This window comes from Siniperca chuatsi, linkage group LG1, assembly GCF_020085105.1.
Source record: "Siniperca chuatsi isolate FFG_IHB_CAS linkage group LG1, ASM2008510v1, whole genome shotgun sequence".
NCBI lineage: Eukaryota > Metazoa > Chordata > Actinopteri > Centrarchiformes > Sinipercidae > Siniperca > Siniperca chuatsi.
Genome location: NC_058042.1, coordinates 28,901,458 through 28,917,323, shown reverse-complemented (window position 1 = coordinate 28,917,323; position 15,866 = coordinate 28,901,458). Strand labels below are relative to the sequence as shown.

General features: G+C 40.1%; 1 protein-coding gene across 1 annotated transcript in view; it reads left to right on the top strand.

Annotated features, from left to right (window-relative positions):
• The window catches only part of ntrk3b (neurotrophic tyrosine kinase, receptor, type 3b), a 179,224-nt gene extending 164,535 nt beyond the window's left edge, over nt 1–14,689 (top strand). Inside the window, 2 exon segments of the mRNA XM_044200637.1 lie at nt 10,200–10,358; nt 14,164–14,689. Of these exon segments, the coding sequence (XP_044056572.1) occupies nt 10,200–10,358; nt 14,164–14,349 (345 nt within the window). The 3' untranslated portion in view covers nt 14,350–14,689.
• Nucleotides 14,690–15,866: the final 1,177 nt, after the last annotated feature.

Below are 15,866 nucleotides of genomic sequence, written 5' to 3'. Positions count from 1 at the left end.
ATAAATACTCTACTTACAGTCTTGAATACTCATTATAAGCTCTTTGTGGAGGAGAATAATTGGATGTTTAGACACTGGCAGCTTCATGTAGGCCAGTTTCATGGTAACCATGGCAGATCTTATGCTATTCATCTTGCATGAAGGTTGTGCAAATTTTGCATCATCGTGTCTCCCTGTTACAGTAATTGAAGTATGCATGGAATTTGTGTGTCCCATTTTGATTGTGTCATCTACATAGTAATAATTCCATGGCTGCCTCTGAATTCATGTTTGTGCTCATTGTAGTAGCCTGAATCGAACTTTTGAATAGTAGATTTTGGTCTTTATTTCTGAACTGACTTGATTTAAGATCATCTATAGAAGGCCACTGAGTTTTTAAGTTGAAGTAAATATAGTTAAAGTGCTAGTCTGATCCCTGCTTAATTTGGCATCTTGACATTTGCAGAGATGAAATGTCCTCTTCTTTGCAGATGATGTTGTTTTGATGTTCCCTACTCCCCTACCAGTATGACTGTGGATGCACTGGGTAGCTCCCACTATGAGTGCTCAGGTGGGCCCCTCTGGACATATAGAGGACAAAACTGTGTGTGTTTCCTTTTTTTGGCCCAGAAGAACAGTTAATCTAATTGTCTCAGTCAAGTCACAGCTGATTTAGCAGGCTGATACTGCTCAGCTGAAAGATGAAATGGTTAATCTCTGTCAGTCAAAACAGAGTACACAGACAGAGTGCAGCTGCAAGAGGTTTCAGATATAAGACCTAAGAAGGAAACCAGGGGCTGTATGAGCTGGGCTTTGTACTGTACGTATTCATATTTGTGTCTATACTCTTAGATTATGTATGTTTCTATATTCATAAGGGAGTGTCAGGGTGGTGTGGGGTAAAAGCACTCACCTACTGCAGGTGACCAGCTTCAGTCCTGGACTGCAATGCCTAACACAGGCAGTATTCATAAGTGGAAAGCCAGCGATTGTTCGCATCCTTCACATTATACTAGAGACTCATGCTGGTTGATCAGGGTGTCTGTGCAGAAGGGGGTGGACCTGCAAGTTAAAAGGTGGACCTCCAAGCATATTATACTCCTCACTGACAGGTGAAAGGAAGCAGCTGGAGACTCCATGTGTATCTAAACTCTGCTCTGGCTAACAATGGAGTTTGAAGTGAAAAGGACTGCAGTGTCAGGGGAATTGGCCAGTCCAAATTGGGATAAAAGGGGAAAATGCAGAAAGATACACAGTAAAAATGTGTCCAAAAATTACTTAAAATTGCTTTATTTACTTACCAGAACAGGTGTACAGTGTGTGTGTGCATGTGACCAACAACCAGAAACAAGTTCAGTGATTACAACTAACTAAATACATGTGAAGAAAATAATGAACAGCCCTCACAGCAACAGTGTGTTAGAGAGAAGTGATCCATTCTAAGGGAACTTGTTCAATCAAATGTTGGTTCCTTCTATCAAACTCAGTGGTAAATTTGTTGAGGAAAATTAGACGGTTGAATAGTTTGTTGAATAATTTACTGATTCAGTGCACGCATACACACACACACACACATACATACACTCTTCTTGCAAATCTGTATGTTGGATTAGGCATAAACCAAACCAGTTTAAATTCAGGGTGTGGTGTATGTATGTATGCATGTGCGTGTGTGTGGCATGCCTTGTGTGAAGCTGCTGTTTGGTGCGTTGTGATAGCATCGCTGTCCGCCTACACAGAGGAATATTGACAGAGCTCATAGATAAGGAGCTCCTAACAGTAGTGGACACTTTCCCTGCCAAGAACACAATCCTCCCATCGCTGACTAGTCATATTGATGCTTGTTGCCCTCTGGGACTCCCGAGACACTTTGCAGCAGGAGGAAACAACTTCAAAAAAGACATGAATATTGTCCTAAATCACATCCATCTGTCATATCCTCCTGCTCTGCCTACACTGAATACGCCTTTGTGTTGTTTCAAAAGAGACAACTGCAGAACCTGCACAAGGCCGACGGCAGCACCGGTTCCTGCTATGTAGGTGTTTTAAACCACTGCCTCACGATATATCAGGTAATGTTTTCCTGAGTTCAGGGAGTGACGCACGGAATTATGCATGTTTAGGTAGGTGTAAATGACAGTGACTGCTCTAAAGGTGCAAGTAGGTTTGACTTGTAAGTGAAATACTGTTTTAACCAGAAATGCTTCAGGAACAGCAACTAGAGTACAGATGGAGGAGCTCAAGCAAGGTCTCTGTCAATCTGCAGGTCTTCTCAAATATCATTATTAGATGTATTATTTTCTCACAGTGTAATGATAGGTTTCTTTGTATTGCATGTCTTCTTTAATATAGAACAGAATTACTAGTACAATATTCATTGCAGTAAATTGGCCCTTGACAGCAAATTTTCTTATAATACCCAGTTACATTTGTACAATATTCATTGGTTATGTTGAACCAGGAGTTCAAGAAAGCTGCTCCCTGATTTGTTGCAATTAATTAACTTGTAATTTGTGTTAAATTCAATTCCTGGTGGCATGAAAAAAAGTTCTACAAAAGTCTTCAGCTTGGCTTTTGGAAAGCTGCATGTAGACTGCAATGTTAGATGCTGGTTCTTATAGAAATAGCTTCAAAACAGCTCATTACAGCCAAATTATGAACAGTGACATATAGGTTCCTGTCAGGGGATAAGATGTAGAGGCTTCCAGTTTCTACTTTTTAGCTAGAGAATATTAAAAATTCCTCAGACTTTTCTCCAGAGGCTTGCTTGCAGCCTGAGTGTTTTCATTTAGCAGTGGAAGGGTTTTGTTCTTCATTTAAATGAGTGTAACATTGTCTGAATGTAAAGCAGGATGTTGTTGAGAAAAAGAAAGCATGTGTCCAGCTAACTTTAGTTAGGTAAAAGAAAGCAACGACAGTTATAATCTTACCCTTAATATTTGAGGAGGAAAGTAAATTTGCTTTAAAGCCAGAATCTGCATTTGTGTCAACTGTAGCAATGTTATATTCTAATGACTCAGTTTCAAGGACTTAGTGTTATTTGTGACTCTGCCAGGATGCCTCTGCTTACCTGCACAGCTTTGCTTTGAAGAAAAATGGTCCCCAGGTTTCTACTGTTTCAAGGATCAAATAGACACTCCTCTGCTGCATTATATATCAAGCACAAGCTCCTCAAAACTGCATGCAGCTTGGTGCTAATGAGTACACAGGCCATATTTATTACTGCTGCATAAAGGGATGAAAACACTGTTTTTCCTCTCCCTTGGGTCTTGTTTTTTTTTCTCTTTTAGTCTAGTGCTCCTGTCTTACATGATCTAAGAAATGAAGGAGATGACACTGTTGACCTCGGAGGAAGAATGGCTTTAGAGGGCCCAAGAAGTTTTCTGCATTCTTTAGAGCTAGTTCAACATTTTGGGAAATATTTTTTTGTCGCTTTCTTAGTTTTCTTACATTACACCTACTAAATATCAGCATCTTAGCATTGTCATTTTGAGCATGTTAGCATACTTACGTTAGCATTTAGCTCAAAGTATTGCTGTGCATAAGGACAGCATCACAGAGCCGCTAGCATGGCTGTAGGCTCTTAGTCTTGTTATTCATTTATCACCAAATATAACCCATGTAGAAGGCTCTCCAACAGATACTGTTTCAGAAGACATATAACTGAACAAAATCACAGGGCTCTGTTAATAATTTCATATTCAGAGTGCAGTTACAAAGTCAGCAGCAAAACTGAGGCGTTACCTATCTACACATTGTATTGCACAAGTCGATCTGGAGAGCTAAATACTGAAAATGTGAATGAGAAATTGCATGATAGTAATAGTGCAGTGTGTGTGTGTGTGTGTGTGTGTGTGTGTGTGTGTGTGTGTGTGTGTGTGTGTTTTGAAAACCTTCAGAAACTTTCACCACCCACCGGCATGCAGCAGCCAGAGTAGATACCACTTTATCTCCACTTGGCAGCAGCGCAGCAGGTAGAAACCTAATGGACATCATAGCCTCTAAAAGTGAACTTGTGTTCACTGCTGTTTGAGCTGGGAGAGCAGAGATAGCAGCGTGGTTAGAGCAGGGAGAGAAAGTGTATAGATGGTTATCGGGGCCCTTTAAGATGTCTGGGGCCTGCCAGGGCTCCCTGCAGGCCGCAGAGCGCCCATCGAAGAGCCCGAATGGGCCAGTAATCTATCCCCCTGCCATGATGCTGTGCTCTCCACGCCGTTAATCCAATCACTCCCCTGCCACGGTGGGACAGGCAGAGCACTAATCCAGTTTACACAGCAACAAAAAAAGAAGCCCCAGACTCATTCCTCACTCCCCGCAGAGCTTTGCCAGCTTCTCGATGTGACATTGAGTGAGAAAGATGAGGATAATTACAGGAGCAATTATTTTATTTTTATTATGTGTTCAGCCTTTTTTTTCCCTTTTTCCCCCATGTTCCAAGCTAATTGCCATGGCCTTGTCACAAAAACCCAAGGTGATAACATGCAATCATTTGGGAAGCAGAAAGTCAGCCAGTTTTAATGCTCCTCGCCACAGCAGCAGCAGTTGAATCATTAGTATGCATCTGATGAGGTTTAGCCTTGCGTGCAATGGGCTGGGTGGACCTCAGATAAGTCATTTAGAATAACAGGAACTTAATTAATTTTGTTTAATCTTTATCAAGCTCCACAGGGGGACAGATTGGTATACAGCCCCTCTCCGACTCCTTCACCTCACTTTCAGCCCACCTAGCTTGGCTCAGCCCAGAGGTTTTACACAATGGGGGCGACTGGTCTCGGCATCAATTTTGGCTTAATGTTGTGTACAATACTAAAACGTGGCATTTCTAATGAGACCAGGTGGGGTATAACTCGGTGTTCATTTGGCCATTAGCCTGCAGTGGAACCCTGGCAAATGAGGTTGAGGGTGATTGCGAGGGAAAACTACTGCCAACCCTATTCGCTGCCACAAAAATCACTCTGGGACTGTCAATAAATACTGTGTGTGTTCAAGATATAGAGAAAGGGCACCTTACTTGAAACACCTCTCAAATTTATGTTTACCTTAATTACTATTTTATCTCTCCTACCACTAAAGAAAAACATCAGAAGCTTCGATTGTCTTCCAGGGTGCTGGTGGATCATATTTGTTTAGTCTGGGACTCAGCCAGAGAGCGAGCTGGCAGGGAACAGTCTGAAAAATTAGGAGGTAAAGGATGTTTCTGTCTTAGAGATTCTGTTAATACCTCAGATGCCCTTGGGCGAGTTATAGAGAAGCAGAATTGTGACCGGAGGATTCTGGAAAAATGACACAAAAGTGTGCCTCTCCTCACTTTACAAATCAACACTGAGATGCAGTTGAGCAGAGCACTTAACCCCTGGTGGCATAAGTAGAAGACTGTGGTTGTACCGGGCGGCTCTGAGGTGTAAATGTGTGTAAATGTATTAATGTGCAGCAGGATGGAGCTGAAAACTAATTGTGTGTTGAACAAAACCCTCTCTGGACTTTTAGATTAATGTAAGAAAATAAAAAAGTTTTTCAAACACAGCGTGCTGAGGAGCAAAAAAGATTTAACATAACTACATTTTGCAGAGGTCCGTCATAATCAATATGAATTCAAAATCCAAAATAATTGTGAAGTACACTTATTTTGATGTCTTTCAAGATTATTTCTGAAGTCACATTTTTTAGTTCTGCTTACATCTAATCACTTGTTTAAAGAGAAGAAAGAGTTAAAAACTGACTAGCCACTACAGTATTAAATGACTTGTTTAGATAGACAGTTTTTCAGTGAGGGAGAAATGGAAGTGAAATGATGCCCTCCATTTGTTTTGCTGAAACACTACAGAGACCAAAAGTTGGACATGCTGGAGGTTAATGGAGTGTGATTTTAATTCACAGTCAGCATATACTGTAGGTGTTGTTGTAGAAAGCTGTCTCTAATGGTCTTGTTGACCTCCAGGCCATGTGTACAATATCGATTTGTGTTATATGTAAGGAAGGCATATAGCCTTGTGATATCACTGCGCAGTAAACGTTCTACACTACGCACCAGTTATCGACTTCTTTAAGACACTTTAAACAAGCGGGTTACACTGAGAAAAATACCTGTAACCAATGTCCAGAGGAGATACCTTGAGGTTCTTCTTCTTCTGAGATGATGGGGTTTCTTGAAGAACATTTGTACTGTGGAACAAGTCTTATTAACCTTTTATGACGCACCTCTTCAAGGCACTGTCTCGGGTTCTCTGAGTTTTACAATAACACCTAACAGGTATTTAAAGCTCTTTCATTTGAGAGTACACTTTACTTTAGGTGACCATTGGTTGACTCCTGCAGCCCTCAGGAGCCAGCTGCATCAGCTATTCTGAAAGTGAGACTACATACACTACCGTTCAAAAGTTTGGAATCACCTGCTATATTAAAGTTTTTCTTCTTTCCTTCAATTATGGCTATAACATAGTTAACATCGATAAAAACAGTATAATTCAGACATCTAATGTATTATTTATATTTGAAATAGTTTTGGCCCCAAAATAAGAAGAATGAAATGATTAAAATGTCCATTTAGTCAATGTCCCCAAAGTGTTGCATGACAGGGGAGAATACCCTACGATTTGGAATTTGTTTTCCAGTCCAGAAAGGCCTAAGTGACCTGAGATCATTATTGAACCACAACAGTGCAATTCGGCTCTAAATATTTTGGGAACCCCTTTTTCTTTGGGCCCTCTGTAATACTCAGTGGTTAGAGTGAATAGGTTTAAACAGGAGTATCAGTCCATAGTATGTTGTATGCTGATATTCCAATTCCAATAGTGCTGACCCTTGACTAACCTACTAAGTTTTAAGAATAGCTTTGCTAAAGCAACATGCCTTAATTCCAGCTTGTTAGAGGCATTACTGTGCTTTGACACTGAAACAGAAACCTGTTCCTATTTAAATCTGCACAGACTTTGGTACTAAGCTTCCACTTTATTTTACCAATGACTGCTGCTCAGAGGTATCTTTGTCTCTTTCTGCCCTTTCAGTTGTGAGTCTGGTTGAACCATTATACAGCATTTTGTTCTCCCTGTACAAAACATTACTTTTTTAGCAAACCCTTCATGCAAAATAACATCTATTTGTGAAGAGGACTTTCTACAACCTAAAAGCATGAAAGACCATTAAAAAATATAGAGTAGTCTCTCAGCCATCTGGCTGTACCGAATCAAGTGTTTGTGGCAGGCAATTCCAAACTTTTGAACGGTAGTGTCGGTTTTGCTGAACAGTGGCCACTGTGGCCACAAGTGGTCATTGCAGGATAACGTTCCCTTTCATTTCCCAGTATTCTCAGGTCAGTTGCTTTAAAGACATCATCATCAGGGGACCTGACCTGACTAAAATGTTGTGTGACTGTAGAAGAAATGGAGAAGAGCCATTAAGTCAGCAAACTGTAGCAGAAATGTCAGTTACACAGAAATATCTCTCTAAAGTTTGCAAACAGTAGTCAGCATAAGCTACTGGTCATACCAGACCAAGTAAGGCTGTGGTAGCAAAACCCCCTGAGTGTATTTAACTGAGCTAGGGGGCATTTTATTAATTATTAATTGAACATTTTATTTTTAAAAGGAAGATTATGTAAATTACTCTTTTCAATCTAGCCTATTTATAATGTAATTGTTTACTGTTTACTACTTCTTACACAGAGTTCTTAACATTAGTTGTTACTAAAAATATACACATACTAAGATGTAACTGTTACATAGCTAACTGACAAAGCTAAAACTCACAGGCTTCAGGCTTCACTGCGTGACCTGACCTCTCTCTCTGCTCTCTAAAAATGTTTTTATTTAAAATGCATCCAAAAGAGGCAAACAAGCGATTTACGAGAAACTTTAATTTAATACATCAAATATTACACAAAATGTATTTACAGATTTTGACAGTGACAACGGAGGTGCCGGATCCAAATCAAATAGGTGCTGGTTGTGCCCCTACCAATGTTGAGACCAAGCCTACGTCCTTGGGACTAACACATAAACTTAGTAATGTGCGTAATAATAGCTGCTGCAACCCAATCCAGGACTTCAGAGAAGTTTATAGATGAAGGACAAGTTAAGGCAAACAAACAGAGGCCTCATACTCAGCAACTAAATTTGATGAAGTGCACAAACTAGAGGACGTTCTGCATAAATGCCCAGGAAGGAGCAGGAGCATTTGGCAGATTGACAAATGTTTCTTTAAACCATCCAGAAGATTCGTCTGCTGCGTCAAGCTGACACGCAGAGATTATGTTTGACTTTCAAAGGAAATGTGCAATGAGCGCGCTACGGAACTAGGAGGTAATTAGTAAGACTTGAGTTGATTTTTTTTTTTCTCTCGATACTTTAAATGCCACACAATGCTCACAGCTGAAGGCACACAGATGTTGGAGCTGGTAAATGGAGTTTGGAGAAGAGCTTATTATGATTAAATGAATCTGTTTGTGTTGGAACCCAGAGGTACAGAGCGGAGGAACCATGTGAGGGTGAATGCAGCTACAGTAAGAGGTTGTCCTAATGATGATTTCAGAGCTTATGGTATATGTGCGACTGTGTATTTGAGTTTGTTTAGTCCTTAAGCACAGAAATTGAGCTCAGAAGGAGTGATGGATGCACGGATGGATGGTTGGATAAATGGATCAGTGAATGCATGGATGGATGGATGATAGATATGTGTCTGATACGCTGCAGGAGTACTTCCACTGATTTACAGATAAAAACCTGAAAGGGGCTTAAAAATCTATCTCACTGTTAGCTTGACAAAAATTTCAAGATAACAATAAGATAGCCAGCAAAAGCCGAAAACTGAACCAGATGACAAAAACTAAATGACAGCAAAAAACGCCAAGGAAGGAAGTGATACGACAACAATGTATTCCATACAAAAAGTAATAAGTATTGCAATGTATTTCCAGTATTATAAAATATCACATTGACACTGGGTATTAAACATCTACAACTTTTTTAGGTAGGATTAGTACATACACTAGAACAAAATTAGTATTACGCCTACTGCGTATTAGGTTCTATATGATAAAAAATATAGTGTGTTTATTCAAACCTGTCAGTTCTCATGGTTTTCCTCAGCAGATGCAATTTCTCAGTGTTTATGGAGTCAGCTCAGTTGTCATCATGTAACGTCACTTCAGGCACATTCATGTTTGATCTTTGAGTGTCGGTCAACTTTCCAAACAATCTGTTGTACTTTCAAACACGCCTCTTTGGATGAAAACAAATCGCAGCAGCAGTTCAGCATGTTGTCACAGCTGCAATGGCTCCAGCAGGCTTCACATCCAATCACAGCAGCATGTTAATAACATTATCTGTCAGTAGTGTACTTTGACGCCTGAGCTCCACAATAATCACTGTAATTAATACTGTCCGAGGATTCTGAGCTGAAACTTGCAATACTTTTCCAGCTCATTTCCACATCAGTCTTTTCCAGCTCGTCCCCGCCATGATTAAAGCACAGCCACGGACATGAATGGGAAATAGATTCTAAAACAATGCCTGCTAATGGAAGCTGAGAGCAAGGATGATTAATGTATGATTGTTTAATCGATTAATATCCAGCCTCAGAGGATTTACAGCAAGGGAGACTTCATTTCATGTTCTGCTGGTTTGAAGACATTAAAGAGCTTACAGCTGGTATCTCCCCTGCCTCAGCTGGTACCTTGCTTTATGCAAACCTTCTTATGGATGCAGGAGGTTTACATTTAAACACTCATATTTACATTAGCAGCCATATGAACTTCTTTACTATGAGCATGCATTCAGCAGTTTTCTCTACCCCTTGTTTGAAATCGATTTTTTTATTTTTTTATTTTTTAACTTATTAGAACACATTCAATTCCACGCTTTGAGACTCTGATCCTCTGCTCAGTGCCAGTTCTTCTGCAGAGACGGGATTGCAGATTGTTGTTTTTCATCAAGAACAAAGAGGCGGTTTAATACCATAACCTAAAGAATTTCACGTCCTGCGATTCAGTACATACAGAGAAGGTGGCAGATAAGTCAGCATTTTCCATCAGTGTCAACATCCAGCAGCACAGCAGACATTCATGAGATGTTAAGCCCGTCGTATCAGTTACATGCAAGGACAGTTAATCCCCAGGTGCCTAGGAGTTGTGTTGATGACTGAACTTTCTAATCTGTGTTTTACATTTCATTTGTAATAAAGATCTTTTCTCCTCTCCTCTTTTTCTTCTCTTCCCCTCTCCTCAGGTTGGAGGACATACCATGCTACCAATTCGCTGGATGCCCCCAGAGAGCATCATGTACAGGAAATTCTCCACGGAAAGTGACGTCTGGAGCTTTGGAGTCATCTTGTGGGAGATCTTTACCTATGGGAAGCAGCCTTGGTTTCAGCTGGGTAACAACGAGGTACAAAGAGCCTGAAGTATTTAGATAAACCTTCACAAGATACAGTACATATATATTATCAAAGGCTGTACTGCAAGCCTTCATGCACACATTGAAAATTATTAAATTAGCTCCAGGTTATCCGATGGCAAATGGTGAAGTCTTCTTTTCCGTTTCTTAACATCTCATGGATGGTGCAAGTAACGATATTTATTTCAAACCACATTTAAAAACTGTATATTTAATTGATATTGAGTTATTAAAGCACAAAGAAGTAGGAATTGAATAGATTGGCCTTCCGTCACGGAGCATCGTGGGCTAAAGAGAAAGCATGAGCTTTCTATTAGCAGATTTAGATGAACACTTCACCATTTTAGATCTTAATCTACTGCCTCATGTTGTTTCTTTTCTCTTTCTGAGACTCACATTGGCCCAACGAGGTGATAAATTGATGCCGCTTTGCCACCAGACAAGATGCCACATTACATAACAACCATGATTGGTTTGTTGTTTCATTGGAGGCTCTGCTTTTGAATCAATAAAATTCAATTAGGATTACTCTTGTAAAGCAAGCATATTGAGAAAATTAAATTGACCCAAAAGAATAACCTGGCATGTGGCATGCATTGCACTTCAATTGAAACATCAATATGTTCTTGAGCTTGAGACACTCTAAAAGAAACAGCTGATTAAACTACGTTGAGATGAGCACCGCATTACGTCATAGCCAAAAAAGTGAAAATCCACGATCTGTTGCTCTTATGTAATTTTGTCTTCAGGTAGTGTTAGATTGGATTATTGTACTTATTATTCAGTTATCTAATACATTACACAATGATACATTATGGCGAAACTGCAGGACCTTGTTTCACACAGGCCTCATTCTCCACTGGGCTCCACCACTTTCCTCTACTTTTATTCAAAAAAAACAACTCTCACAGAGAAAAACAAGCAGCGGCACATTGTACAAACTGCCATGCTGCCAAACATTGTTCAAACCCATAAAACTTTATTTTAAATTCTAGAGGAGATTGCAAAGTTTCTAAAGATACCAAATATGTCAGTCTGAATTTGGGAGAAATGTGTATAAAATGATGCACAAGACATTTGATGGAATGATGCAGCCACAAAAGACATGGGGTCGTGGGTTTGTATATTTCACTCAGAGTAAACGTCACATAGCTTCGATGAAGAGTTGGAACAAGCTGATAAAGAAAATATACAAGATGCTGCCAGGCAGTGAGAAATAACATGAGTGTAAGATGAAATAAAAAGGCAAACTATAGTAACATTTTGCTGAGATACTGCTGCTACTAGAGGTTAAGGATTAACTGGTCTCCAACTTTTTCTGTTCAGCAGCCCCTAGTGCCTGGGTTTCTTTGTAGCAGCTGATCCACATCCAGCCTGCTACTCTTCCCTGCAACTGAGACTCCCGCTGCTTATCTGTCCTTCCGAGTTGCTTGTTAAGTCGAGGGACCAGAGTCGTGCTAAATTTATCACTAGCTCTATGATCCCTAGGGTGACAAAAATACTCGTTTGTTTTTACTGCCCCTTTTCTGTCACAAAACGTATTGTTATTTCCTCTTTATTAAGTGCCAGTATGACTCCTTAGGATAATGTGGGCGTGTACAAACTGTGCTTTTTGACATCTCCTTCGTCCTTCTGTTGGTTTTGTTGTACCTGTTAGGACGGGACAACTGACACTGTTGTCATTCTTATTAGTACTATAGAGTTTGGCGATCAGTTATTCCCAGCATAGCTTCACTCAGCTTAGACCTGACTAGAGGTGTAATCAGCCGGGGTAATTGAAAACACCTGTGTGGGTGTGCAGGGCCTTTAATTTGCATAGTAACCAGTAACTAGTACAGTACTTGAGTAAATGATGGTTGCTGTATACAGTTATACATGGATATGTAGCTTAGAGGTACACCTTGCACCTTGGTACCTGTTAAAATTGTCAACTTTGAAGGCACGTTGATCCAGCACCACCACTTATCACACCGCCATAGTAGTTAGTGAACTACTGCCTCATAGTGTTTCCATGAGCACAGTCGAGTTACACAGGAAAAGACGAAATAGGACCTGAAGTAAAGTGATATTGCCGTCAAGTAAATGCCACCATTTTTACACATCAAAGTCTGTTTACAGGTCTTTGGGAGTACTTCTGCATATGTGAAAAAAAGTTGTATAAAGCCTTTTGTGGCTCCTGAGGGAGCTGCGTGGAATCTGATAAATGTCCTGAAGTGATGTCACTTGAGTCAGCGTCGTTTAGAGCTGAAGACTACAAGTTTGAAAATGTGGGTGTGTGGAGTTAGAACGGAGTGATCTCACCAGCCCTCTGTAGCCCGCTCCTCATCTGTGCTTGAGGCTAGTGGCCCAAGGCTACATTATGCGCTGCTAGCATAACACACCCAAATCTCCGACTAAACTGTTGCATTGTGGGTAATATACCGTAGCTGTCAGGTTACAACATTAATTATATGCTGAATGTGAATTGTTGCTTTTGTAATTTTTCTGATTTTGCTGCCTTGTTGGATTTTATGGGTTTTGTATGTGTGTGTGTGTGTGTGTGTGTGTGTTAATCTCAACCCTAAACCTACATCGGCATGTTTTAATTTGATGACTGACTGGAAATAGTAGGTAATGTCAGATGATGTCATTATAATATTGTGGGTTGGTACTGTAAGTCTGTAACAGCAGGAAATTAAATTGCCACCATAATATATAACTACAACCTTGTCACTTGTTAGGTTGTGAATTTAGCCTTTACTATTGGTTGTTAATGTTTGTGATTTGACAATTTATGCAAAGAGGCTCCATATGTCTCTATCCCCTCAGTCAAAGTCTCAAGGTAGTTTGTCTGCCAGGCCAAACTTTGGTGAGAAACAGACTATAACAACAGAGAGAAAGCAGTGCTTTACCTTGGTATACAGGTGCAACAGGTGGAACAATAGAACAGGGTTTTCCTACTGGTTTTTAATAATATTTTGTATTGTTTCAGGTTTTAACTATTGTTGACACTGGAGTATAAACCACAGTGAAATCATTTTCATTTAAACACTGATTAGGTTTGTTGTACATTCTTTCCAGAAAATTAGGCTTCAGATAGTAGTAAATTATGAAGTGCTTTGTACTGACAACTTGTTGTTGTGCTGCTAGCTTGCAAGAGCATGAAATTGCATGACACCATAATATGTCTTACGGGGAAGAGTTTCCATTTTTACTCTTTAGCTGTGTTGGTAATTATTCTACACCTTAAAAAGTGAAAATTTTCAAAAAGAGTATCTAGTATCTGAGCTGGAATCAGTACCTACGTTTGAATCAATTTTATGTGGTGACGATGCTAAAATCAAAAGTAAAAAAAATAAATAAAAAAATACAGAAAACAGCAGTTTTTCTGTGTAGCCACAGTCATTACACACAAATAGACCCTTATCCATTCTCTTAAGCTACAGTGGCCTGGTATTGACACAAATAACAAAGTCAAATTGTCACAACAGCAATGAGTCATCTGCCTAATTAGAGCACAGTCCAACAAGGAAATGATCAGTCACCCTTTTAGCAACATCTCAAACATCCATCCCACAGATATGCAGTATATTGTTATTTTGTGCTGTGGGACAGAAAGAAAATCTTGTTTCCCCCTTAATATTGGACACATTTTAAGACTGAATGCATGCTGCTTATTTCTTTCATCTCAGTTTCATTAGTTCAAACCTCAAAGGACAGCCTGCTCAGTGTCACTCGGTTTCTCATTATGAACAAACCAAAGCAATCAGTCAGTGAAAATCTTCTGTCTCACTCCACTGCCCTCTCTCCTCTGCAGGTTATTGAGTGCATAACCCAGGGTCGGGTTCTGGAGAGGCCACGGATTTGTCCTAAGGAGGTGTATGACATCATGCTGGGCTGCTGGCAGAGGGAACCACAGCAGCGACTGAACATTAAGGACATTCAGAAGGTCCTGTTCGCCATGGGAAAAGCCACGCCGGTCTACCTGGACATCCTGGGCTAGCAGCGGCCCAGGGTGGCCCGTTCCTCGCCAGACAGACAGATCGACAGAGACGTACAGACAGACCGACCCACACAAATCCAGGAATAACCAAACCAACCTGCTCCACTGTCGAAAAAAAACACCTACAATGTTTGGGAAGGACTTAAGTGCCTGCAACACTTTTGGATATAGTGGATAAAACGTATTCAAAAAACACGCACTTTTACATTTTGTTTACTTGCGTATAAGATGTACAGGTTTGAAGAAGACTTTTTTTTTTCCTTGAAAAACTGCAAAAATACACAGAAATGGAGACAAAAAGGGAAGTAAAGTGAACTGGCAATAGAAAAATGACCACAGTTTGATTATATTATGGAGAGAACACATCAGAGTTAAAATCTATCCTGGGTTTGTTTTATGAATATATATAGAAATATTACATATATTTTATATTTATTTCTTTTTGTCAGGGTGTTGAAGGGTCTGCCATGTGTGTTGCTAAGGGCTCGGCCCTGTCCGAAGACGTCACCGACAAACTATTGGCAGGGACTTGACGATGGCAGCCTTAACTTGCACTCTGATTGGCTGGCACTGAGCTTTTAATGGGAACTCTGCCTCTGTGGAATAACACTGGATGGTTGAAAAAAAAGGAGCGCTCCGTAGAGGACCTACCCAATCAGACAACCGACAAATCTATTTTAATTTAAAAATAATGTACATATTGTAAAATTCTGTGTCAAAATTATGTTAACTTATTTTTTCGCGTGTTATTTTGGTTCCTTTTCTGACTGTGATCTGGGTGGCTAAAGTATAAAGCTATGGTATTTGTTTTCATCCTAATCTAGTGGAGATTTCTCTTGGGAATTACCTGTGTCAGTGCTGGTAAATTGTCTTACGTGGTGAAGGTGAATGGCAGTGCATACAGTTTGAAAAGTCCGCTGACACTGAATCACAGAGACTCTGCAGAATGGGGGCCGACTTGGAGCCATCAACTCGACTCTTTTCCAAAGAGGTGATGAAACCTCATATTCGCTTTCCAGTTCATTTGCTTTTTATGGCAAGGATAATGCGTTGATAAATACTATCTTACACCACACCCCTCAAACACATACACACGCTTTGATAAATGTTCTGTCATTTTCAGGCTTTTTGGTGTGAAACTGCTTTTTCCGCTCTTGAGAAAACATTTTTGTAACTGGAAGTATAAATCATTTGTTAGCTGCAGGTGTGCGCCTCGCATACACGGCCTAAGAAGAGAGTTTATAAAAGATAGTTAGACATTTTAGGAAATGGGTTTATTCGCTTTCTTGCTGAGAGTTAGATGAGCAGATCAATACCGCTCCCACATCTGTCAGCTGAATATGAAGCTACAGCCAGGATACGGTTAGCTTAGCTTAGCATAAAGACTGGAAACAGGGGATAGCAGCTAGCCTCTCTCTGTCCAAAGGTAACAAAATCCACTTGCCAGCACCTGTAAAGGTCACTAATTAACACGTTAAACCTCATTCAAAAGCATTGACAGAGGCTGATTATGTATT